Source organism: Nannobrachium achirus, assembly GCF_963921795.1.
Source record: "Nannobrachium achirus genome assembly, chromosome: 12".
In the NCBI taxonomy this organism is placed as follows: domain Eukaryota; kingdom Metazoa; phylum Chordata; class Actinopteri; order Myctophiformes; family Myctophidae; genus Nannobrachium; species Nannobrachium achirus.
In genome coordinates this window covers 46,182,790-46,210,723 of record NC_137832.1, presented here as the reverse complement: position 1 = coordinate 46,210,723, position 27,934 = coordinate 46,182,790, and the positions used below count along the sequence as shown (strand labels likewise).

The 27,934-nt window shown below is 41.6% G+C and overlaps 1 protein-coding gene across 1 annotated transcript; it reads left to right on the top strand.

Moving 5' to 3' along the window:
* Positions 1-105: 105 nt before the first annotated feature.
* On the top strand, positions 106-27,934 carry ypel1 (yippee-like 1). Its single transcript, XM_080739207.1, has 5 exons — positions 106-279; positions 9,416-9,700; positions 24,230-24,273; positions 25,194-25,302; positions 27,230-27,934. The coding sequence occupies exons 2-5, from the start codon at positions 9,584-9,586 to the stop codon at positions 27,317-27,319; spliced, it is 360 nt and encodes a 119-aa protein (XP_080595333.1). The 5' UTR covers positions 106-279; positions 9,416-9,583; the 3' UTR covers positions 27,320-27,934.

Here is a 27,934-nt window from a genome sequence, read left to right as displayed (position 1 = left end):
CCGCTGGTGACGTCTCTAGTATCAAAGTAACCAGGCCAGTCTATCATCACGAACACAAAAGAAACAACAAAGAAAGACAGTGGAAATGAGAGAGTCATGATCGTCAACAACACCGTACGGACACAAGTTCTCGTCCGGTGACAACAACAACAAACACAACACACATGGACCCGAAGAAGTCAACAAAGGACGACAACAGTTCCTTGCTATGAAAAGCATTGATTTGAACCTCACCACCACCAGCAGCCTGTTTGTTTTTTATCCGATCGGATTCAGGTGGTGAGTAGTACTAGTAGCTGTACTTGTTCATAACAAGAGAAATAGAACAGTAGGATCAGTGTTTTATCAACAATAACATCTCCCAACAGTCACCGGGAGAAACAGACGTTCTCCTACTGAAGTTGACGTCGTGTTCTTTGTTTAAAATAAAATATGTTATGATCAGAAAGTGCTGCCACGTTCCATTCACATCTGTTTTAATTTTAGAGGGATATTGTGTAGTCGTGCTATTATTAGGCGTTGTTGTGTCAGGTTGTCGCTTGCCGAAAATCCCCCCCAAAAAACAAACATCTGCAAACTAAATCTGTCTTGTAGATGTGTGTTCTTTTCGGCGAGCGACACCGTCGTACGACGGAGTTACTGTAGCTATAAATAAATAAACGAGGGTTTAGGGACTGGCTACGGAGTTGTCACCGTTGAACAGGTCATCAGAAGGTAGTTAGACGACAGAAAAAGAGGTTGTCAACGTTGTGTCTTTGTTGTTGTGGTGGCTGTGTGAGGACATGTGAGAGAGAGTCTTTCTTTGTCTCTTCCTGGCTGACTGTAGTGCTGCTCAGTCACCACTGAAGAGAGGGACGCACGCGGTGCTGCCTTCTCTTTGTTTTGACTGTGTGAGCTCATGATAACACAAGCGTTTTTCTTTGACCTGTTGTTTAGACCACGAGGACCCGATGCCATAAATAAGTGTCTTCTAAAAATCTAAATCCTAACCGTTTTCTGAAAAACCTATGTTTCTATATTAGTGGTTCTCAAACTTTTTTTTTTCTTTTTTCTTCTAAATCAAGAACCCCCAGAATTAGTAATTTGGCCCCATCCACAAAATATGTTGTTCCAGGGACCCCCACAGAAGCAAAGATTTTAGTAAAAAAAAAAAAGTATGTTCAAAGATTTGCACTAGTTTTCATGAATTTTAAAAAATAGCAGATCTACAAGCTCATAGCGTGGCACTCAATGGCACGCCATGAGCTTGTATATCTGCTTTTTGAAGTATCATGTTGATTAAAGTGACACAGATGCTTTCCAGGTCTTAAAAAACAAAGAAACACTTAAAGCCTCTATACTTATGTAAACTGGACATGAGTCGATCTCTGATATTATGTACTTGGTGTGCCCTCCCCCCCCCCCCTCCTCTTTACAGCAAATATTTGCCACAAAAATAGCTGATCTACAAGCTCACAGATGCATCGTGAGCTTGTAGATTGGTCATCTTTGGTGAGTAGTCCCCACAGAAATGGGATGCTAGGTAGGGTTCAAGTGGTTAATCTGCCGAGGAGATTAAAGATAATTTTCACCTGCAAACATGTAATATGACATTGATGCAGACAAAAAAAAAAAAAAGCCATAATCTAATTCCAGGGTTTGATTTGTTGCCAATAAGGCTGTTGTATGATGTGTGCCATCTATCTCCCGAGTCAAGTAACGTGATCTCATTATACCTCATTTAATGACTCTTTTGTACAACGCTGTCGCTTGCTGACAAGACTTGTTCTACAACTGAATAAGACCCAGTAGAGATTCTATGTGCATCACTCATCCTGTCACTTAATGGCTTGTGTGTGTGTGTGTGTGTGTGTGTGTGTGTGTGTGTGTGTGTGTGTGTGTGTGTGTGTGTGTGTGTGTGTGTGTGTGTGTGTGTGTGTGTGTGTGTGTGTGTGTGTGTGTGTGTGTGTGTGTGGTGTGCACAGATGGGGGCTTCATCATTGTGTTTTTGTTGTTGTTTTCTTATTTTTCCACGTGTGCGTAACACAGTGACAATTTCATTCCCAGAATTTCCACAAATTAGACCATTTAACAACAACATTAACATTTTAAGTTCGGTGTCACTCGCCCCAACATGCAAACCAACACACTTTTTAAATCAGTAATTTTGTCTTTGAGACACCATTGTACTAAGGAGTATAGTCACAGCCAGGGAACGTCACGGCCAGGGACGTGCAGAGAATGTTAGAGAGGCAGGGGCTGAATTTTCTAAAAGGGCCTTTTGGCGGAAATATCAAAATATCCAAGCTCACAACGTGTGAGCTTGGAGGTCAGCTATTTTCTGTACTTGATACCACCTTGATACCACACTAAACTAAGCATAATCAAGTGAATACTGAGAGTTTGGACAAGGCAATTTTTTTGAATTTGTGTTTCTTTCACCATAGTAAAAACTACATTCATGGTCTGGTGAGGGCACAGAGGGATAACAGGGCAGGGGCTCAAGCCCCCTTGACGTCTATGTTTGCACCTGCCTGACGGCTGCTTCCTGTTGAGTTGCGGAAGCTTCTTTGTTTGCTCAACTAGACTGTCTGACTGCCCCCCCCCTTCTGACTTCTCTCTCTCTCTCTCTCTCTCTCTCTCTCTCTCTCTCTCTCTCTCTCCTTGCTCTTCCTGTTCCAACACGTTGCTCTCATTTGAAACTTTATTCTCAGCATTGCAGTGCCTGTTCATATTACTAGCTTGTACACAGGCCTTGTTGAGTGTAGCTGAATAATATTTAATATCCATGTCCCATCCCATGTCCACGTGTTCAGAGACGTCCACTCTATATCAACAACAACAATGCTATCAAGTTGTTGTTTTGACTTAGAATCTCAAGAGTGAGTTGGTTAGTCCCTCACAACCAGTGGTTGTGTCCGGAATTCAAAATTTACTTGAGTAAAAGTACAAAATAATCTGTATCAAAATATACTTAAAGTAGCCTACTAAAAGTAGAAAGTACTCATTTTTTAGATGGTCCCATTTTACAAGTTTTCAAATGTATAAAATGAATAGAAATCTTTTGAATAGCATATCTACAAGCTCTGCATTGTGAGCTTGTAGATAGGCTATTTTCAAATGGCCGAAATGTGTAATATGGCTGAAGTGGTTAATGTATTAATAATCAAAATCGACATAATAATAATAATAATAATAATAAATAATATTAGTTACATAGTAACTAACCGGTAACTAAACGTTTTCAAATAATTGTAGTGGAGTAAAAGTACAATATTTGCATCTGATATGTAGTGGAGTAGAAGTAAAAGTACTAGAAATTGGAAATACTCTAGTAAAGTAAAAATACCTCAAGGTGGTACCTACAGTACTTGAGTAAATTTACTTTACACCACTGCTATAAGTTACTCAAGAGTGAGTTGGTTAATTCACTCACAACAACCTGGCCACTTCCTCCCCTTCAACACACTTTGTTTGTCTGTCACCTCAAAAACTACCACAAAAACCTACAACTTTGAATTAATTAATGTCTATCACAAGTCTTTCGTTGCCTCCAAAGTGACAGAAAAAACATCCATGATACTCCACAAAATGTATTTTGCATCTGAATTAGCTACAACTTGAGAAGGACACATCTCCACAGGCCGGGTTGCCTAGCTTGTAGCTAGGGCTGTTTAAGTCACGGGTTGCAACCTTCAGGATGGGGAGCCGTGTTTGTGGCACCCCCTGTTGGCAGAAGTGAAAGTGCTTGTGTAGGATCATCCCTCAGCATGCCATTCCAGTTAGGTGTTTACTGTTGATTGGATGTTGTATTCATGATTGCGACCGTCGGGTCGCAAGTTACTATGAAAACCTCCACCGGCTGTCTGTACCTCCCTCCGTCTGTCCTTCACTTTTGGCCCTGCACCGTTGCCCCTATCCATGCCAAACTTTGCACACACACTCCTTGGCTGGCAAACCACAAACTCCGCCCCTGATTTCTCACATGCCCCTCTTCTGGCACGACCATGAGGTTGCTTTTTGCAGACAACATACGTGCAACCTGACTGTTGCTTATCTCCTGATTAGGGAGTCTTAAGGTCCGTACACATAGAGGGCGAATTGGCGAATAGCGAATTAGCGTATTATTCGCCTTTTGTTTAAAACCTTATAAAGTCAATGGAAGCATCCACACCAAACGCGAATTTCGGAAAAACGAAAAGGCGTCTGTTTTTTATTCGCCCTTGTGTCGAATTAAGCGAACGTTCAAAGGCGAATTCCTCTCTCTCTCTGTATCAAAGTAAGCTCACTCTACCCTATTTCAAGAGAGAGAGAGAGAATGGTGGAGGGACCTTCACGTTACATTGAGGCCGAGGGGAACAGTGTCGTTCTCCTTTTCCGTGTCTCGTCTGCGTGGCTGCTTGGAAAAAGTAGCCTACTCGAATGTCTTACCGGTAAAAGCATGGTTTATGTGTTTGTTATTGTAGGCTACTTTATATCTGCAAAAAGACTAATGTTTAAAAATAAATTGCTGGGTATTAAATAGCCTACAATAGGATCCGAAATGAGTCGATTAGAAGGAAAGTAGGCCTACTGGAAATTCGACTCAAGTACAAATACCTACAAGTACAGGCTACTCAAGTAAATGTAGGCTACTTTTAGTTACTTTACACTGACTTTCTTTTTTTACAGACCGAAATCCTTTTATTTCCGAGAGACCCGACCATTTAATCATTATTAAAACCCTCTTTCATGTAACTCACTGCAGCCGTGCAGCGTGCGCTGTTAACTGATTGACAGGCAGAAGAAGGCTACCAAGGAATCTATAATATTAAGATCGAAACAAAAGCCAGAGATTAAAAGGAATACTTTTAGGCTATTTTCTAACTACAGAGAGGTAAGTCATGGTTTAACTTGTACGTGGTCGCGGCTGCTTTCTCATCATCCTGGCAGCAGGCTACGCATCACGCATCATGACGCATGCATTATGCACGCACCAATATCTTTTCCCCCTGCTGTTAAACTGATCCTAGACCAGCATTATCATCTCTCTGTTGCACAGCCATTCATCTCGCTGCCTCACGGCTAACAGACCATGATCCTAGGTCAGGCCAGCCTAAACACAGCACACACGTTAAACAGAACTCCAGTAGTTCGTTCCTTATAGCGCACGCCAGCGCGCGCACACACACATTGATTGATTGCTTTACAGTTTGCATAAAAAAGCAGAAAGTAAACACACAGTACGGGTCCTCTTGGGTCCTCTCGGGTAATCTATCTATAAATGCGACAAATCTCTGTCTGTCTGTTTGTTTGTAATCCGCGTATCTCGAGAACCGTTCGTCCCACCGGCTTCAGATTCGGCACGCGCGTTCCCCGCCGCCGCGCGGAGTGCAGTGCCGGGCCTCGACCCGACTCGCGGTTTTCCGAAACCGGCGCGAAACGTTCGGAATCTCCTTATGCGGAGCCCGATTGTTGACATCAGGCTGTTCCGGAGGAAATCGGCGCAAGCGCTGAGTCATTGTGACATCACTTCATAAAAGGCTCTGACATCACGTACGCCACATGAGTCAACACAAAATCTCTGTGAATGTGTATGTATGTATGTAATCCGCGTATCTCGAGAACCCTTCTTCCCACCGGCACGCGCGTTCTCCAGATATGGGCATAAAGTCTGACATCAGAGTTTTCTGCAACCGGTACTGTGTGTGCAGAGATCTTCATATATGGGCATAAGTGGACAAAGACAAACAGATGGTCAAAACGGGTCCTATGACAGGTATATTGGGGTTTGCATTAAAGGGTGGGGCATTCATGGGGTTTGCATTTCAAATTCGGCACGTGCGTTCCCCACCGCAGCAGGTAGTGCAGTGCTCGGCCTCGACCCGACCCGACCCGATACACGATTTTCTGGAACCAGCACGAAAGGTTCGGATTCTGATGTCTGACATCAGGATTTTCCGGAACTGGCACTGTGTCTGCATAGATCTCCAACAACTGGTACTGTGTGTGCAGAGATCTTCATATATGGGCATAAGTGGACAAAGACAAACAGATGGTCAAAACGGGTCCTATGACAGGTATATTGGGGTTTGCATTAAAGGGTGGGGCATTCATGGGGTTTGCATTTCAAATTCGGCACGTGCGTTCCCCACCGCAGCAGGTAGTGCAGTGCTCGGCCTCGACCCGACCCGACCCGATACACGATTTTCTGGAACCAGCACGAAAGGTTCGGATTCTGATGTCTGACATCAGGATTTTCCGGAACTGGCACTGTGTCTGCATAGATCTCCATATATGGGCATAAAATGGATGCAGACAGACAAATACAGATATCTCCATATATGGGCATAAATGGACACAGGCAAACAGATGGTCAAAGATCTCCATATATGGGCATAAAGTGGACGCAGACAGACAGATACAGATATCTCCATATATGGGCATAAATGGACACAGGCAAACAGATGGTCAAAACGGGTCCTATGACAACAGGTATAATGGGGTTTGCATTAAGTTTGTCTCCTCCTCCATCTGTTTGTCTGTGTCCCTTTATTCCCATTATGGAGATCTCTGTATCTGTCTGTGCCACCGACTGTGTTGCAGACACAGTGCCGGTTCCCCCTTTAATGCAAACCCCATTATACCTGTTGTCATAGGACCCGTTTTGACCATCTGTTTGAAAAAGCGACAGAAATCTCATATATGGGCATAAAATGGACGCAGATAAACAGATATCTCCATATATGGCATATATGGGCATACAATGGATGCAGAATCACAAAGATCTCCATATACGGGCATAAAAGGGACACAGACAGACAGATACAGAGATCTCCATATATGGGCATAAAATGGACGCAGATAGACAGATATCTCCATATATGGGCATATATGGGCATAAAATGGACCCAGAACTATAACTGCAGTGATCTCCATATATGGACATAAAATGGACACCGACAGACAGACAGATACAGATATCTCCATATATGGGCATAAATGGACACAGGCAGACAAATGGTCAAAACGGGTCCTATGAAAACAGGTATAATGGGGTTTGCATTAAAGGGCGGGGCATTCATTCCCTATTTACATTGTTCCGAGTTGGCCAGGTCGCCGACTAGACGCTGGGCCGCCCGAAGGGCGGCCCAGCTTCTAGTACACATAATGATTGACAGCCCCGTATGTATTCCGAGGGTGATGCGGCCATTCTGACCCGGCTATGATAAAACACTGACCGACCCTGTCTACTCTGCCCCCGGCCGGAGCTGAGGGGAGGGGAACGGAGAACGCGTGTTGTCACTTGTCTCTTCTGTTCTTTTTCTTATTTAATAGGCTAACAACCACGGCCAGGTCTCATCATCACTTGAGGATATGGTTTCCATTGTTTTATTTGTTTCCCTGTCTCCGTTCTCCTCTCTCCTCTCCTTTCTTCTCCTTTCTCCTGTGGCTATGCAGGCAGATATCGCCCCCTCGTTTTTAGGCGAATTAAGCGAATATTATACGCATATTCGCGTCGCTTTTTGGTGTGTATGGAAAAGGGCGAATGGCGAATTCTTCGCCTTTTTGGTTCGCTTATTCACGTCGCTTTCGCTAATTCGCCGGTGAGGACATACCTTTACTGTTTCTTTTGTAAGAAAAAATGGGCATCTCCCACTAAGTTTGAAGCAGATTACAGGCAAACGTCATGGAATATCAAAACCCTGCTGTTGACAGTCACAGTGAAACATCTCATGAAATCATACATTATTTTTGGTGAATTTGGTGATGGTGGCTGTCCCCTGTTTTGCAACAAGCTGTGACATTTGTGGCGCCCACACAGACACACGTGCACACACACACACACACACACACACACACAAACACACACACACACACACACACACACACACACACACACACACACACACACACACAGGTGAAGAGATGCTCTCCTTGTCTCTGCCTTCTGGGCCTGGCAGAGATAATTAATGATATGAATGCAGTCAATGCACCGCAGAAAAGTTTTAATAATGGGTAAACACACACACGAACAAGTGATACAACAATGATAACTAAATACGTTTGCTATCCCTCTTCATTCCAATCAAAATATGAAGGGAATTTAAAAAAATCACACCCGTGTGAAGTGGAGCTGTGTGTGTGTGTGTGTGTGTGTGTGTGTGTGTGTGTGTGTGTGTGTGTGTGTGTGTGTGTGTGTGTGTGTGTGTGTGTGTGTGTGTGTGTGTGTGTGTGTGTGTGTGTGTGTGTGTGTGTGTGTGTGTGTGTGTGTGTGTGGATCATGTGTACCGATTTTTGTGACATTTGAAGAAAATATGTAGGAAAAGGAGCAAAAAGTGTGTTTTGGAGAAAATTCAAGATGGCGGAAAATCTATCATGGCGCAAATGGGCGTGGCCTATATGGGGAGATGCGTCATGAACCAAGGAATCCAGGGAAAAAATATTTTTAATTTTCCGACCTACGGTTCAAGAGTTACAGGCCAAAACGTAAAGTGGGGTGTTATGGCGCCACCATGCGGCCAAATGACACAATTATTTTTTATTTAATCCTTGAAATCATTATGAACCTCCTCTCCAAGTCTTGAAACTCTAGCCCCTATGGTTTGCGAGAGACAAATAATTGAATGTGAGTTTTTGCAATTCCCATTATAAGTCAATGGGGAAAATTAATTCACTAATAAATTAATATCAATTAAACTATAGAACCTTTCTCTTAGAAAAGTAATAGCCCACGATTCCCGAGTAAGCCGGTCGATTTGACATATGGCGCGAGTGTGTGGTGGCAAAACTGTGGGACTAGTGGCGTGCCGAAGTTTAGGAAGTTCAGGCTACATACACACAGACAGACAGACAGACACACACACACACACACACAGACCCACACGGCCACGTATAGGGAGCCTGTGTTTCACACAGCTCCAAAAATAGCTAGTGATGTTAGAATGACTTCTTTTTGTATTTGAAAAATCAGTAAAAGTGCCTGTATTGACCATATTCACACGGCAGCCATTTTGCCATTAAGTCAATGAAATGCCACCCTATGTAGGTACAGTTTTCAATGCAAATTTCAAACATGGACGCCATGTGAATATGGTCAATAACGACTATTCCCTATCCGTTCTATGTCTTTCTAAACTAAAGGATATAAATATTCATGTCATGAATCAAGTTATGACAGCACATTTTATTGATGGGTCTTCACCTGGTTTCACCTGATTTGGTTTGTTTGAGATAACTTGGAGACATATTATTTAACATAAGCAATTCAAGTAAGTGGTAAATGTTAAATCAATACTTCACCATGTATTGATCTAGTTAATTGCACAGAATTTCCCTTAGATCAATGAAGGGCTATGATCCATCTATCCATCTGTCCATCCAAAAGGAATTGCTAGAAATAAAGCAAATTGAGCATGCTTCTCACCATGTCCTCCTCTCCCTCTCCTCCCCACAGGTTTGATTTTCTCCCGTGGTGTTTGTGTGGAGTGCACCACACACCCACTTCACAACAACGACGGCTCTTGCTTGCATCTTCCAGTGCTTCTTCTGTCAGCAAGTCCAGCAGAGCTGCAACTCTTCCAGTGCCAGCCCTGACGCCAGCGAGGAGCCCTGCCCCACTGACATGGTGAAGATGACCAAATCAAAGACCTTTCAGGCTTACCTGCCTACCTGCCACCGCACCTACAGCTGCATCCACTGTCGGGCACATCTGGCCAATCACGATGAGCTCATCTCAAAGGTATGGTGACACCAGTGGTTCTCAAATGTTTTTTTTTTTTTTTTTTTTTTTTTTTCCCAAGTGGCTCAGGGGTAGAGTGGCCGCTTGGGAACAAGAAGGTTCCCAGTTCGATCCCGGGCTACCCCAGAGTTGGTGTCGAATTGTCCTTGAACCCCTAATTGCTCCCGATGAGCAGGTTGGTGCCTTGCATTGTTTTCTCCGCCATCTGTGTATGAATGCGTGTGAATGGGTAAATGTATTGCGCAATCTATGTAAAGCGACTTGGATAATATAAATACACCACTTACCATTTAACATTACTCTTAGAGTCACAGATCTGTAAGCTGGGTCCGTTTGTAACCTTGAGGGCCCCTGGACTTCACTCTGAGAACCACAGTTAATACACAGTGAAATCCTGAGTGTCCATTTAACTCTTTCTTGAGGCACAAATGTATAACCTAAAAGTTTCATTCTGCGTTCACTGTGTAATCCAAAAGAATCCAAAATTCACGCATAAAACAATTCTCATGGTGTTCTTGTTGTCCTGAACAATTTAATCTATAAATGTATGTGCATGTGGACTGAAGTCTTTAACAACAGAATGAAGATTCTGCATTATTAATGTAATTAATTGTAAATGTATTTACAAAATATTGTTGTTGGAATATGATCAGAGATTAAAGTATTGGTCTCTGCCAGCTTTAACTATAGCTGGTATATTTGTAGTATTATTGAGCTGTATAAATAGATTCAAACACTGTTTATTTTGACAACGTTGGGTCTTTTGGACATTGCGGTTTCCATTTCAGGTCTCTTTTCTTTCTTTCTTAGGATATCAACTCCAAAAGAGGTATTGAGTTTATCCACGCTTAGGGGGAGCAGACTCCAGCGTGATATCAAAATAAACATGTTCATTCTCCCACAAAAGACTGTCATTTTGTACTTAATTGAACCTCCCAGAGCATTCTCATCTTAATCTGTACTCTCCCTTTTAAATTGTTTTTTTTTGGTGACACACAGAATGACCAATTAAGATACCGTAAATTACTTCTTGTTAATAATAATAATACATTGTATTTGTAACACTTTATAAAACTGAAACTAATCTCAAAGAGCTACACTAAAAAAAGATATACAAAAAGCATTAAAATTAAATGAATAAATTCAGATCAGTGGTCACCTATACACAGCTAAGAAAAGGTGTTCATAAGTTGGGTATCATTTATGTTGCCTGTTTAACCACTCATACCCTACCGTCCCTATTCTAGGGACAAATATGTGGTGAAAATAGCTGATCTACAAGCTCCCAACGTGTCACAACCCGTCACACCGTTTCGTTAGCTTGTAGATTGGCTATTTTCAGCAAAGATATTTTTTGGCTATTTTCAGTAAAGATATTAGTTTAGAGTGAGCCTTGTCATTATTATAAGTATAGGGTTTAAAGACTTTAATTCCTACAACCAATAATCTTCCATAATTACCTAGACCTATACATTAGTTTTATGTATTTGTAAGGATGCAGTATATAGCTATAGTTTTGTTACTTGTATACTTCAAAAATAGCCGATCTACAAACTCACAACACAGTGATGCATTGTGAGCTAGGAGACTGCCTATTTTCTGCAAGTGGCAGCGACAATGGAATTCAATAAATGAAGCATAATACAAAGCAGAAGAGCAAAACTAACTAAAGACAGTGCAGCATCTCACCCCATATAAGCATGCAAATCACACTGCATGTTTTATTTGTCAAGAGGAAGCCATAGAAAACACCATCTTGCCCTCAAGAAATGTCCTCACACAAATTATTAAATCAACTTGTGTGCAAATGTCATCACGTTTTAAATAAATAAATCGTAGTACATACAAATTTAACATTACTATGGCTGAAAAGAACCTTGTGGCAATCGCGACGCATTGTGAGCTTGTAGATAGTCTATTTTCAAAAGGCTGAAATGTATATATATTTCAGTTATATACAGTAGTATATAACTCAAAAGTACACTTAAGTACAGTACTTGTGTAAATTTACATAAGCTACTCAGAATTGGGAAGCCTGGGGTTCAAGTGGTTAAACTCTGTTTGCATCTTGCAACTTGGGAGTGTTGGGAGACCTCACAGGTTGTTATTCCGCCTGCGGAGCTGTCTGCACTCTGCAGACAGACTAACAGTAGAGTTGAACATAATGTCTGCTCTCTCTCTGGCTGCTTCCACTTTATTAGGCTAATTGTGATTTGGGAAATCCTTGAGTGGGGGATGTATTATGTAATACTATAAGTCAATGTGTCTCATTTGGTCAAAGTGAGTGAGTTACTTGAACCACGTTTAACCCATTGTTGTGTCACCACGTGACTACACAAAAGCTGTTATGGGTCAACATGTGCTTGGGTGGCGCAGTGGTAAAGTCCCTTCCCATCACCACAGAGGTGGTGGCTTTGTCGGGCGTCTATGTGAACACAATTGGCCCGTAGTGGGTTGGCTTAACAAAATTATCGAAACGAAGTGGATAAAAGCGCCAAACTTTTTTTGAGGCTTCTTTAGGACCTAACGATGGATTTTAGCCTGGTAGTGGGTAGTCTGGGTAGCAAACTTTATTTTGACGTTTACCCATAAAATTATCCATATCAAGTTGGGCTCCCATCGACTTTCTATACAGGAGAAAAATACCCAGAAAAAGAATCTGCTTTAAGTAGGATGTGAGGGGTCTAACTAGGGGTTTGTCATGCTCCTGAATCCATTGCAACCTTTTTTTTGCACAAAAAAACTTTCCTTGGGCTAGAAATGGCCCCACAAAACGATGGTTTAGTGATGAGTCATCACTTTTTGGGGGCCATTTCTAGCCCAAGGAAGGTTTTTTGTGCAAAACAAATGCTTGCAATAGATTCAGCATCATGACAAACCCCTAGTTAGACCCCTCACATCTATACTATAATTTTGCGAATGTCTGAGTGAGTGAGTGTCTGTCTGTCTGTCACAGCGTTTCTCCTCGGTGGCTGGAGCAATTGATCTGAAATCGCATCACCATCAGCATATGAACACACCTGACATAACTGTGAAGCCCGTTTGTCACTTTCACAAATCGTATGCTGTATATTAGCATTTTTATGGTGTATCTATATCTATTTAGCCTACAGTACCTTTTGTGACCACACATGTTAAGGGAGGGGCGCTGTTGTTCAGGCCATGCACAATCACACACAAACCCACACACACACACACACACACACACACACACACACGGGGGGGGGGGGGGTGTGTGCAGGCAGGTCTGTAGCCATTAAACGAAACGGGTTTCTTACATTGATGCTCCTACATCATGCAAGCACCAGTTAAAGTTACTTTCCATCCCTCATATACTGTGTGCACAGTGCACATCCCATAACCCACACACTGCACATCATTTTGGAGCTCATATCTTTGAACGGGTAAGGGCTAGTCCTACTTAAAGCAGATTTTTTTCTGGGTATTTTCCTACTGTATAGAAAGTCGATGGGAGCCCAACTTGATATGGATAATTCTATGGGTAAACGTCAAAATAAAGTTTGGTACCCACTACCAGGCTAAAATCCATTGTTAGGTCCTAAAGAATCCTCAAAAAAAGTTTGACGTTTTTATCCGCTTCGTTTTGATAATGTCAAAAACCAGGGTTAAGCCAACACACTACCGTGTTTGAGGAGGGGGATATTGGTCACTGCATGTTACTCCTACGGGGTGGGGAAGCACCTGTCAGCTGGGAGTATTTGGCGGGAGGAGTAGGTTGAAGGTTCTACGTCCTCGCGGTGGGGGCTCCTCACTGGCAGGTGAGTCCGTAGGATACAGCAGAAATGTGTGTGGGCAGGAATCAATTGGAACGATGACTTAATTAGGGTGAAAAAATCTAAGTTGGATATGCATCAGGCCACGGACGGCGTCGGACGCCCATTTGATATACATTTTTTATCTTCCTCTGGGACACAAGTCTGTAAAATCGAGTCCATCTGTACACACCTATAAGGGTCCATTTGGAACCCCGGTGGTCCCTGGACCAGAGGTTGAGAACCAGTGTGCCACCTACACATATAGAGGTCAACACTAGTTCACAGACTCAAGCTGTCAGCATCGAATTTGATAAGACAGTGATGCTAGCTTGAACATAATGTTTATGCAGTGGTGGAAAATAACGAGGCACATATTACTCAAGTATTACACTTCAATAAGTACTACTTAACTTCCATTTTTTCAATACTTAGTCTTGCATAGCCAGACCTTTCACAGCCCCGCCCACCCCTCAGGCAGAGAGTAGGCAGAGCTGTGGTGAGGCTGGCTATGCCAGACCAATACTTACTCAACTAAAAGCATTTGACAGTTTAGTTACTCTGCAGATTTAGATTATTAATGCAAAATGTGCATTAACCAACATTTTGTCCAACTTAACCCATTCTGTGCCCCAGAAATTAACGGATTAAAATGTCCAGAGTGCCTCTCGCTGGCTCCATTAACGGCCTGTCTCTTATTTTGAAGGCCAGAAGTCCATAGCGTTAACACTTCCGGTCTGACGTCATCGCGTCATGACGTCATGACGCTCGTCGTCCACGTGGTGTTGTGTAATGGCGGAACGGAGCTTTTCAACATGTGTTTTATTAGCGAGCATCTATTGCCATCCTCCCACTTAAAAGTGTTGTTTGGAGATAATGGACATTAAAGATGAGATTCCCCGTCTGCCTCAATGTTATGCGATTACTATTTTGTGCTCGTGGATCCGTGATGATGAGAAATCAGCGACGGAGATCGGCTCGGAACCTTCCGCCATTGTACCCGGTAGGATAACCGCCGTTACAGTAATATATTACTTTTCGTGAGTATACTCGGGATCGGCACTCTGGGTACTCGAGTACTTTTCACGAGTATTCTCGGGAATGGCACTAAATCGGCAGGCCGGGAACACATTTTGCTGTTTGGGAGGGGCTTACAGTACATGTACAGTATGTAGCAACATATTTGTTTTGTAGGCTAATTTCTGATTTAGCCCTATTCTATAGGTTAGGCCTAAATGGGTTACAACAACCAGGTCTGTGCATTTTTTTTGATAGTCTTTAAAAGACAAAGAAGCGTCCGCACACACTGTAGCCAAAGTGCCAATATTTATTTTAGGACACAGAGGGAAAGTTGATCCCATGCCAAAGCGCCAGTGCTTGCCCAGCAGTCTGCTGTCATCCAGGCGGATGCGCGCATGCACCCATGTGCACGCGCTCATGTGAGCTTTAGGGCAAGGTCGTTTCTCGCCTTAGGGCGTCTTACTGGTATATTTATATCTGAAAGCTCACACGCAGAGGCTATTTTTGCAACGTTTTGACATGATCTACAAATATCTTAATAGTTTATTAACTTTGGTAATTGTTGTATATTTTGCTGACAAAACCTTCGTACTTTTGAGCGGTGCTAACCGCTCCTACGTCTGGCTTTGTGTGTATGAGCACGGCTCTCCATGTATGGAGATAACTGACATCACGGACAGAACGGCCCATACAAAGAGACATGCAAGTGTGTCGTGTTTGATACCATGTGTTGCTACTTTTACTGAAGTAAAACATTGGAGTACTTCCTCCACCACTGTGTTTATGTTAGCTGTATAAGTGGATAAATGATGATATGCTGAGAGGTTCCCCAGACAGCTGTATCCAAGAACCAACATTTGCCAGATTACCACATTAACATCGGTATCACTGAGCATTTTAACATGTTTTTTTGTACATAATTTTTTACCTTAATGATTAATGTTACTGTCACTAGGGACTAGCCTACCATTATTGTCAATGTCATCATTACCTGGGTGAGCTCTCAAATGCAACCTGGCTATAACCCTCAAGATATCAATGTATAGTGTTTTAACATGCACTATTAAGTGATTATTAAGTTAAATAACATGGGGGGGGGGGGGGGGGGGCAAACCTTCAGCAAAAATAGCAGATCTACAAGCTTGCAGAGTGTTGTAACCTTGTAGATCAGCTGAAAGAGGTTTGATTAAAAAAGGATCAGACTTAGTATATCCTATAGGTTTCAAGTCAATTGCCAAGGTATATTTTAAAAGTAATCTTCTGTCACAGCTGCACCTTAGCGTTAATATATTATAATATTATAATATTATTATCATTATTATTATACATTTAGGTGTATGTTGTATATCATAATTTCTTCAATAAATGAATCCCCTATATGTTATACTTTGCTGTATGACAGTGTTGTATAAAAGTAGTGTACTTGCTCACAGCCTAGAATGACATGCCCAAAATTGAGACACCATGTTGAAACTATTGAAAAATAGCAGATATACAAGCTCACAGAGAGCTTGTAGATCTGCTATTTTTGAAAAACTGAAAAACTATATATATATATATATATATATATATATATATATATATAATATTATTATTATTATTATTATTATTTTTGGCAAGTCTTTGAATATATCTTTTTGAAAGTGAACATTTGTAACTCAAATATTTGCTTCTGGGGGGTCCCTGATACAATATTTTGAGATGGGGGGGGGGGGGGGCTTGCAGCGCGGCACTCGGTGCCGCACTGTGAGCTTGTATATCTGCTATTTTTTTTTATATTTAAAGCATAAAATATTGCGTAATAATGTGTTCAGGCCTAAATGGGTTAAGTCTGTCTGTGGACCTAACGAAAGCAGTCACCAATCGGGGGCGGGGCTTAGCAATGGGATCTTTTATCAGGCTTAGTGAACTTAGTTGTAGGTTTGGAAGACCTTATTCCATATGTTTGAGAATGATATGTTTGGGAGGCACCACTGTCTTTCTTGGCTAGCAAAAACATCAACTAAGCTCAGCTCTCTACAAGTTACAGTACATAATGTAACAGTTAGATTAATTTACACCTGCTGCATACAGTACTTTGTGTTTTAAGTCAAGGCGCCAGTGCAGGTCACAATGGGACAAGTTTAAAAAGCTGTTGACATTAAGACAATGTTCACCATGGTTCCTCTGAGTCTGAACTGCCATTGGAATGCTGGGGAACCAGTGACACCAGGGAGTTTCACTCAGAGAAATTGATTTTCACACAGTAGCTAATATGTATTTGCCTTTTCTACGTAATAGACGTATGTAATATGTATATTTACATGACGTAAAGGTGACGTCACTGTTTTTTTAACAATTTACACTGAAACCGAAAACACAAAGGCTGCAATAGGCCTACTGTAGGGGTGTCCAAAGTGCGGCCCAGGGACCAAATGCCGTCCGATGACAAATGTTACACGTCCCGTGGCTTCATTCCTAAATTGTCCTATAAACGGCCCGCAAGCACCATCAAACAAGAATATTTTATAGTATAATTTGTCAGGATTCCTTGTTCCCTGTTGTCTCATTCTGAGGGTCAAAGAAAGGCTATCTTTTTGTATTTTTTACCTTGCACGTCTGGTTACATTTGGTATGTGAGTTATTTGTGTTTTGTTTAGAGCACACACCTGACAAAAGACCATTGATATTACATATTGATGATGATTAAATAAAATATATTAATTGTGATGCATATGTATGTGACTTTGGTCCGACCGAAATTACATTTTGTCAAGAGAAATAGTCACCCCTTGGGTGTTTTAATATTTTCTAATGCGGCCACCATTGAAAAACATGTCTCTTTACAGGCCTGCTGTATAATGTAAAATATGAATGTTGGGTTTTGTTTCCTTCTTTATTGGGCTAATGCCATAAGGTCACTCTTGACAAATGAGGCTCATTAGCCTAAATCATCCACTTAGCAAATCGGATTTCCATGCATGGACTGTCTCTTTGTCCACCACATACCAAATATAAACCTTTGACGATGATAAAAGAGAAGAAATATTTTATTTTCCAATAACAGTTTTTCATTTTTTCAAAATGACCCAGACTTTTCATATAAATGGCATCATCAACCTGGATGAATGAGGCATAAACTACATGAATAGTGTGATGTGAAATGTTTGCTGATGTGTTTTTTTCATGCTCCCAGTGTACCTTTTTTTTAAAGGACAACTTAGTTTTTTTTACAACAAGGGTTCATATTTTAGACAGGTCATTAATGAAAAGAAAACATGAGTGTTAAAATGTTTTCGTTTACTTCTTTCTATCATTTTAGTGATTTTAACTATGTTGATTTGCATGCATGCCCCCAGGTAGGTTGCATGCATACAAGTGGCTAAATATGTCTTTTTAGACACGATAGGCCTATTGCCAAGATGCATCGCAATCTTTCATGGGCAGATGTGAATTATGGGGGCTGGTGTAAATAATAATAAAGAAATTGCTGGCATATTGTATCTAAAAAGAGATTTAGCCCCCCCCCCCCCCCCCACTAAAATCAAAATATTAAAATAGCTAAAACAATAGAAAGCAGTAAATGAAAACATTTTGAAACTCATCTTTTATTTTCTCTAATGACTACCGGTATCTAAAATATGAACCCTTGTTGTTAAAAAAAAACAAAGTTGTCCTTTGATGTGAAAATTCGAATTCAAAGCAGATCTGATTCAACCCATTTAGGTCGCTCTTAACATGTTTTAAAGTATTCCTACCTAGTAGACAGGGGTCCCCCTGGGGTTTATACATTGTCCTCTCCCGTTCCCCCCTGCACCGAATGAAACCTACAGTAGCATCCATATTCTGTGGTGGAATATGGATGCTAGGTTTCATGTGGTTAAAAGCATCATTATCTATTATGAGCCTTATCACAAAATATTGCAGATTTATTTATAAGCTCCGTATTGTCTGCCACACCTCCTTGGCATTTGTGAGTCCGGTGTGCAAGGCGGCATCACCAAGGCCTCAGCATCAACTCTTCTAAGCCGATTAAGTTACTTAGCAGAAGATGACACCTCAGTCTGGGGTTTTCCACCACATGCTGCCAAGCGTCGGTCGCCCCTTCCACATTTAATTTGTATCGCATATGACATTTGAGTGGTGGTGCCTCATTTTATGTATATTTTGTTTGGTAATTTACTGTATATGATGAAAAAATGATATACTACACTTCACAAATCTACAATGTAATTAGTCCTCGCTACTGCGCATTAAAAGATGCCACAATTTCCAACCTAATAGAAACTATAATGTTTCTCTTCCTGGAAGGTTGGCATGCTGAAATGGAAGCCATTTCCTTGCATTAATAGAACATAGAAAATATTAAATTTTTGTTTGAAATGACCAAAACTGTGTACTGATGATGTCATTAGAAAATGGGAGAAGTGGTCCTTTAAGCCCTATTTTATCTTATCATTTAGCCCAGTGGTTTTCAACCCTTTTCATATTAAGGTCCATTATTTATTCAGCATTTGAGCCACGGACCATCATTTGATGACATTTAGCCTCGCAGGCCCAAAACTTTGAATAGTTTGTCGGATATATCGTTGGATAACAATTCCATGCTGTAGTGATGTGGCATAGGAGAGACAACAGGCAAACGTTGATCAAAATAACAATTCTTCTACATTGTCTAATTGTGTAGACTTCTTAAATTAAGTAATGCAGATGTTTAACAATAATTTTAATCTTGAGAGCGTAAAATGAAACCATTTGGTCCATTTGATTGCCAATTCTCCATGAATCTGGGGACCACCTGGAACCCCCTCAGGGGCCACTGGTTGAGAACCCCTGATTTTAGCCGATCAACATGCTTGTAGCCCTAATTTTCGGCCCAGAGCATCAGTTTTATTGAGTTGTCATGAGCCAGGTATACAACTCTGTCCCCTCAAAGATAGCGTAGCAAAACCTCTAGGAATGCCTGAAGGATTCACCCACTTAACACTTGGCAGAGGTGGGAAATGTGCCACAGCACCTCAGCCCCAATCTTAAAGCAGGAACAGCATACGTACATACTGTGCATACAGGAAGAGTGTGAAAAGGCCAAACAAGCCAGAAGCCGAATGAGCTGAGGGCAATGTGAAGGATTTGAAGTCAAAACTCCAGGAAAGGCATTGAAACTACAAAATCCAGTGTAAAGCTGCTATCATTAAGATTTATGTCCTTATGGGGATTCGAACACAGGTTTCTCACATGGAGAGAGAGTTTCTATGACGGAACATCCGTTTGGGCATGGAATATTGTTCTCCAACCACTGCAGATGTACATAATATGCTAACATATCCTACAATACAGATTGGTCTAAATAATGTTTAAATGTTTAATTAACACATATGGTCATACTTTAAGTTACAGGAATACTGAGGAAATGTCAAAGTGAGAATCAGACATTTGAGTTACTTCTATTGCAATTTTCTACATGCAGTAGTCTGCATGTACAGTACTGTAGAGCATTTTGGCGATGGCTTTGAAGACAGGGAGAGAGAGATGAAGCAGGGACCCCCACTACATATTGCATAAAATTGTGTTGCTTATTAAACGTTTTCATAGATTTCATAGATGGCTTCATATAACCACTTAAACCATCAATACTATGTACAGTACTTGGTCTGCTCTGTTTTTCCCTCTACACCAAACTTCTATGCCGAAAATAACCTCTCTTGTAGATCTGCTATTTTGGATAAAGTTCTCCTTAGAATAGGGATGCTATCCTATCACACAAAGATTTTATGGTCCCCCTGTAGAAAGTCTGAGGACCCTATAGGGGTCCCGGACCCCCTGTTGAAGCCCCCTCTTTTAGGGTATATATTAACATCATGACTATGTTTTGCCCATCTAAATGGTGAAACGTTTGGTCATGGAATAACCATGCTAGAATGTATCAGATCAGATAAATGATGATCCAGTCACAAAAATGCTTTTAAACTAAATTGTTTATTACGTCATTGGGAATTTTAAATGGAGTAGGGGCTTAGGACACATAGAACAAGAAGTTTTCCTCAAGGTAATCAAGCTTCTAGATTGCTATTATCAGCGAAGGTGGGAGAAATCCCTATTCAGAAAACATGGCTTTGAAAATAAATTCTTAAACCAAAGTGGAGCTGTGTATCATTCTCTGTGGTGAAGGGATTTCAAAGATTTTGCAGCTTAGAATGGATTTGTGGTTTATGTTTTTTGGCCAAAGATGTTTCTTGCTTATATTGCTTTGAGCAGGGTTCTGTTCCATACTATGTGGTCAAGAGGATTAGGGGATTTTGAGATTTGTTTTGAGATAATTCCTTGAAAACGAGCATTAAAAACAAGTTTAGCAAAATACAAATGTTGTGAATTTCATTATGGCTCACAGTCACAGTTAAAAGATCTTTCGTGGCTATTAAATGATAAAATTAAGCTAAACGCCCCGAGGGGTTTTTACAATCCAGAATGTTTGTCTCATTCATCATACACCTTAAATAGGTCTCCAATCTTTCCGACAGGATTGTATTTGGACCTGCCCTGTACAGTCTTTATTGCGACCGTAAGGGAGCAGTTTACTAGTCCGTCCGTCGGTCGGTCGGTCACACGTCACACGTCACACCTTTGCCCTGCTCATATCTCCGGGCTTGTTTGTTTATTGTATGACATCATGCCACATCATCAACTGTGGACTCTGTGATGTCATCGTATCGCATCAGTATATAGGGCTTGTTTGTTTATTGTATGACATCACGCCAGATCATCAGCTGTGGACTCTGTGATGTCATCGTATCTCCATATATGGCCATCTCCGTATATGGAGATATAAGTCGTCCATGCCCAAGTATGGGCTGGTGAGGTCAGACTTTGTGTGATACGTAGGTTATCTCCATATATGGAGATTCAACATTCCAGGCAATGCTCTCTTCCCTGGTGAGAATTGCCCCTTTATATAGGGCTTGTTTGTGTATTGTATGACATCACGCCACATCATCAGCTGTGGACTCTGTGATGTCATCGTATCTCCATATATGGCCATCTCCGTATATGGAGATATAAGTCGTCCATGCCCAAGTATGGGCTGGTGAGGTCAGACTTTGTGTGATGCGTAGGTTATCTCCATATATGGAGATTCAACATTCCAGGTGTAACTATGGCTACCCGTATGACGTGAGAGGTGGAGGTTGTGATTGCGACCGTCAGGGAGCAGTTTACTATGAAAACCTCCACCGGCCGTCCGTCGGTCGGTCGGTCACACGTCACACGTCACACCTTTGCCCTGCTCATATCTCCGCATCAGTATATAGGGCTTGTTTGTTTATTGTATGACATCACGCCACATCATCAGCTGTGGACTCTGTGATGTCATCGTATCGCATCAGTATATAGGGCTTGTTTGTTTATTGTATGACATCACGCCACATCATCAGCTGTGGACTCTGTGATGTCATCGTATCTCCATATATGGCCATCTCCGTATATGGAGATATAAGTCGTCCATGCCAAAGTATGGGCTGGTGAGGTCAGACTTTGTGTGATGCGTAGGTTATCTCCATATATGGAGATTCAACATTCCAGGCAATGCTCTCTTCCCTGGTGAGAATTGCCCCTTTATATAGGGCTTGTTTGTGTATTGTATGACATCACGCCACATCATCAGCTGTGGACTCTGTGATGTCATCGTATCTCCATATATGGCCATCTCCGTATATGGAGATATAAGTCGTCCATGCCCAAGTATGGGCTGGTGAGGTCAGACTTTGTGTGATGCGTAGGTTATCTCCATATATGGAGATTCAACATTCCAGGTGTAACTATGGCTACCCGTATGACGTGAGAGGTGGAGGTTGTGATATTTGTGGAGATAAGCGACCAACGGTCGCTTATCTCCCGATTAGGGAGTCTTACTGGTGTTGTATACTGTAGTGGTCTACGCTGAGCCTTAACTGCTCTGGCGAGAACAACGCTGGCAAATTAAAAATAGACTGTGGGAAACAGATAAGGGCAGAGCAAGGGAGGGAAGTCCTTTAGCCAGTGTTTAAATTGATAGCTCAGCTTAACCCAAGTGGACCACAGATATGACTCCCGCCCCTCGTGACACAGAGACCCCCCCACACCTCAGCCACTGCCACCATGCACACAATTGTGTGGGTGAACTTGATATCAACTCCACAGTGACTGACCTAGTTCCCTTGCTCCCAAATGAAGGTCATTTCTCTTGTTACGTCTGCGCTGCGCATGCTCTGTAATGTATTAATGCCAAACTGACATGTCGCTGATGTTGGCCATTATTTGACTTTTTTTCATCGACATTATTATCTGCTATTGTGCCGCCAGTATGTCCCGGTTAAATAGCTGACAATGTCTTGCGAGCTTGTAGATTTTAAAGGTCTTAAATGGTTAAATAAAATATTGTGAAGTGTGTTCTTATATTTAATTGAAAAATGTAAGTTAAATGTTAGTACATTAAACTGTATTTGTATCAATTTGCTTATAAAGTTAAATGTTCTCAAATAGAAACTTATTTTATTTCAAATCTAAATCTATTAAAAATGATTGCAAAAAATTGCAGAAAAATCTATAATCGGTGATCTAGGAGACAATAAAAAATCAAGATCTACTCTCTATAAAAGGCAAAATGTTATTGTTTTGTGAGAGAGGAGGAAAAGGGGATAGTAGCCTACATTTCAGTTGCTGTACGTGAAGCTGCTTTGACTGTGTGCTGTGGGGAGGTGGTGTTTGTGGTCAGTCAGGGAAGCTGGTGGTCCAGTTAGGCAGCGCCCTCAACCGCAGCCCTATGGCACTCAATTTGCAATGGAAAAAAAAGCAAAGCCCCAGTGGAGCCTGTCTGTCTCACTGTGCTAGCCAACAATGACAGCCCCTCAGAGACGAGAGGCTTGACAGGCTTATGTCCTTACCCCCTATGGGAGCATTGTACTGCTACATATACAGTACACATTTCATTTTAAACATGCACATTGACTTGCTGGCAGGCCTGAAGCATTATTTAGAATGTCAGTGCGAGGTTGGTAGCTATTCCAACTACTGTGACCAAACAAGTGCAAAACCCATCTCCATTTTACGACAATGATTTAACTGTAGTATTATAATCATATTTAAACCGCAATTTTTGTGTTTGCAACTGGTTTACACAATAATAAATAAAACAATTTGCATAAAAAAAAAGAATACAATTAAACAAATTAAATTGGGGGACCTGGTTCTGTATGGTAACATGCAGCTAATAGCCTCATTATGCATTAGCCATATTGCTGAGCTGATTGTGTACAACACAATCAATTCGGACAGTTGGCATTGGGTTATATATAGCACAACAGACTGTAATCTAGTGTTGAACAGTGGTGTCTAATGGTTCCACAGTGGTTAGGTCACAGCTCAGTGATATAATGTTTAAGCTTAATTTAAGCTTTAGCACACTCCTCCTGAAGACATTAAAAACAGGAATGGTTAAAACATCATTTGAGAGTATTGGCGCTGCCACGCATGCTGTTGTTTCCTACTCTGATCTGAGGAAGACCAGCGAAATAAATGTTTATTGCCTGTTTATTCCTTCTCCCCAGTCAAGCTGTTCTGTAGGAACTCCTGACAGTAAGAGAACAAGTATGAGCACTTCAGCTACCGGGGAGAGAAGCACCCGAGGGCTTTTGACAGCTGACATGACTCCATTCTGCATGCACTCGCCGTTTTGACTTTAAGTTCTCCTCACCTGACTTTATTTTTCTCCATTTCTCTTTTTCAGTCGTTTCAAGGCAGCCAAGGACGGGCCTATCTCTTTAACTCTGTGTAAGTATGATGAGCCCCTGAATTCAAAAGATTCAGTAAAGCCGCAGCTTGTTTAGTAAATAAACTCTTTCTCTGCGAGTTAAATTAACACTCACCACTAACTAAAAATAGCGTCTCTTTCTGTGTGTGTGTGTGTGTGTGTGTGTGTGTGTGTGTGTGTGTGTGTGTGTGTGTGTGTGTGTGTGTGTGTGTGTGTGTGTGTGTGTGTGTGTGTGTGTGTGTGTGTGTGTGTGTGTGTGTGTGTGTGTGTGTGTGGTGAAATGTCCCCACAAGTATAGTCGAATTTGAGAAATGGCCATCGCGAGGACCAAGATTTCTCCCTAAGAGAAATGTTTTATGGTTAAAAAGCGATTTTAGAGCTAGGATTATAATTAGGATTTGGATTAGGATTTTATTTTTTAGGGGTAGGGGTTTATCATACACAGTTGTGCGGCGATGTCACATACTGGACAATAGACATCTATAAGCTCATATCAGGTCGCAGGCTCCCAACAGGCCAACACATAGGTCTGCTATTCTTTCGTCTATATCAGCCATTTTCAATGCTGTCCATAAAATGTTGATGTCCCCACTAACTAACTTTTACTTTACTGGAGTGTTTCAAATTTTCAATACTTTTACTTCTACTCCACTACATCTCAGAGGCAAATATTGTACTTTTACTCCTCTACATTTATTTGAAAACTTTAGTTACTAGTTACTTTGTAGATTCAGATTATTATCACAAAACATACATGAACCACTTCGGCCCTATATACATTTCGACCATTTGAAAATAGACGATTTACAAGCTTGAGCTTGTAGATCTGCTAAGAATCTGTTAAGAATTTGAGTAATCTTCCCACCACTAACTGTAGTAACCCTAACCTGTATGTGTGTGTTTGTGTGTGTGTGTGTGTGTGTGTGTGTTTGCCTTGCAGTGTCAACGTGGGCTGTGGGCCGGCAGAGGAGCGGGTTCTCCTCACAGGCCTACATGCTGTGGCTGACATCTACTGTGAAAACTGTAAAACCACCCTTGGCTGGAAATACGTAAGCTGCTTCAACTCTAACCACTAAACTAATTTACTGCCATTAAAAAAAACGTCCGTCTGTCGAGGTTGACCGCTGCTATTTTCGTGCACGATCCGCGAGCACGTCATGGTCCACTCGCGAGCACAAAAAAATCCCCCCGGTAAAATCCATTCCACATTCGCTGCAGCAGCTCCCTCAACATGTTGTCCCGCCCCCGTTTCCAGACCTCCGTATCCGTTTCCAGCCCCAAACTGAAAGCACTGTTTTTGGAGCGCTTAGGAACCCGATTTCGGTGATCCGTTTTTTGATTGTTTTGAATTAAAGCAAATTAATCTAATAGCTCGGGAAATTCTATTATTTTACTTACCCCGAGCTGCTTGTAGAGCCGTGGTGGTCCTGGCTCGTCCTACGCTTTCCAGCGAGCCATTTTACATGGTCCGACGATATATTCCATTAAAAATGGTTTAAAATACATTTTTGAGCCCCCCAATGTTCACCGAATGTTCGGCGCCGCCGGCGGCACGACGTCCAGTGTGCCGATCCCGAATTAATGCGGCTTTTTAATGAAATGAATAAAATGATCCGAGGCCTACTGAAGCCCCGGCCTAAATTTTCCATCCAGTGACCGAGATCCGGCCGCCCCCCGGCCGGCCGTAAACGAGTAACGCCGCCGCGAATCGCCGCCGAATCCAATGCAAACCCACATCTTTGAAGGTCATTTTCTCTGGATTGTGTTTTTAGGGAGGCGGCGCGAGGTTTATTTACGGCAAAATCGCCGAAAAATTATCTTTTAAATGAGAACAAGCTAATAGCTATTTTGTAGCCATTTTCATCCGGGACCTTTTCATGACGTGCACGAACATGAGCACGCGCGTCACTGCAACGTGAGTCCCCGGATGCTAATGCGCTCGCCTATGAGAGATACCCTGGCATTCTTTGGCACCCTCTAGGGGCTGGCACTGGAAGGGTTAATTGATGCCCTGCTTTGTCTTACAACAGTGTTGTGCAAAAGTAGCGAAAGTAGCTGGTCTACAAGCTCACAACGTGTTGCACTGTGACGCGTGTTGAGCTTGTAGATCTGCTATTTTTCTACGTTTGAATAGATCTACTTTGGATCCATTATAATACAGGTTAATACAGGTATAAGTAACAGTTTTGGACATACAAGGTTTCCACCTGACAAAGACGATATAGTACTGTATATAAAATAGCTAGGTTTCTCCTTTACTTGGAACGTACACTTTTTTTTAATAGATTGGGTCAAACAAAGTTATACACATACAAAAAAAGTGCCCCAAACTCCAACGACAGTTTGCACTTTTGAGATTTGCATTTAACCTAGAAGTTTTAGCTCTTGGTGCATAAGGTAATTACAGTTCACAGAGACTGGCTCCAGACTGCTAGGCTAGTACCTCTGAGAGGTTGCAGTGATTAAATGTCAGGATGTTTTGAAGGGGCTTGTCCTGGTAATTGTCTGAAAAGACTATGGGAAAGTGACTCAATAAAAGAAAAGAGAGCAACTCACTGAAAGCCCCTCCAAGTGACCTAAATAAAAGACATTCTTTGTCAGGCAAAGTAGGAGAAACTTTAAACCAAAAGAGAAACTAATTATTCAATTTGATCCCTATGCTAATGAATCACACACTAGCTAGCACCTCGTGTTGTCTAGAATTGATTGGTGGTGAATGTGATTGGTGTTCCCTTTTTTCAGATGGATTCTTTCAATCTTATAGAGTGGAATTATGTTAGACTCTCATAATTTATATGGAATATGCTAATCTATTTCCATATACTGTTATAATATGAAAACACCACCAGGAGGGTTGGCAATGGACTTGCAAGATGCAGTTATATCGTATCAGTATCATGTTGCTAATTTGCTATGAAAGGTTTAATGAGTTGATCAGTTGATCGTGGTTTCTTGTTTGTTTTTGTTTTTTTGCAGGAGCACGCTTTTGAGAGCAGTCAGAAATACAAAGAAGGCAAGTTCATAATTGAGCTGGCACACATGATCAAGGACAACGGATGGGAGTGACTTAATAGTTGCTCTCACTTTTTCAGACTTTTCAGTGCTCTATATTGAACTCTGTGGAGCGACCATTGACAACCACGCCCAGCCATCACCCACCACCCCAATGTCGCCTCCTTCACGTGCACACACACACCCACCCACCTGCTCATTGTGAAACGGAATGGAACCGTGACATAACAGACTATTGTAAGGAGGAGCGACTCAGAAGATCGTGCCACCGCAACCCTCGCGTTAACCTTAAAGATCCTGTACTCTCCTCAAGCAGCTTTGGGGGAGCTTTGGGTTCCACTTTGGCTCTTTCCCCAACAACAAGTGTTTGGTGACATGGCAGCCACTGTGCAAAAGGAAATAGACTTAAGTCAGAAGATGTTTTTTTTTTCTTTCTTCTTCTTCTGCCTCACCCCTCCTCCTCCTGAGGCAGGGGATTGAATCTTTTTTTTATTTGACCTTTTTTTAGTTTTTATTAAGTCGTGGCGTCGGTAAAGTTTTTCTTTTTTTGATGGCTGATGGATGTTACTGGTTAGCATTTATTTCCCCCTGTCAGTCCTGTCATAGTTTTTGGTCTGTTAGTGGAGCATGCTTTTTTCTTTTCTTTTTTTATGAAAAATGTTTTTTTTT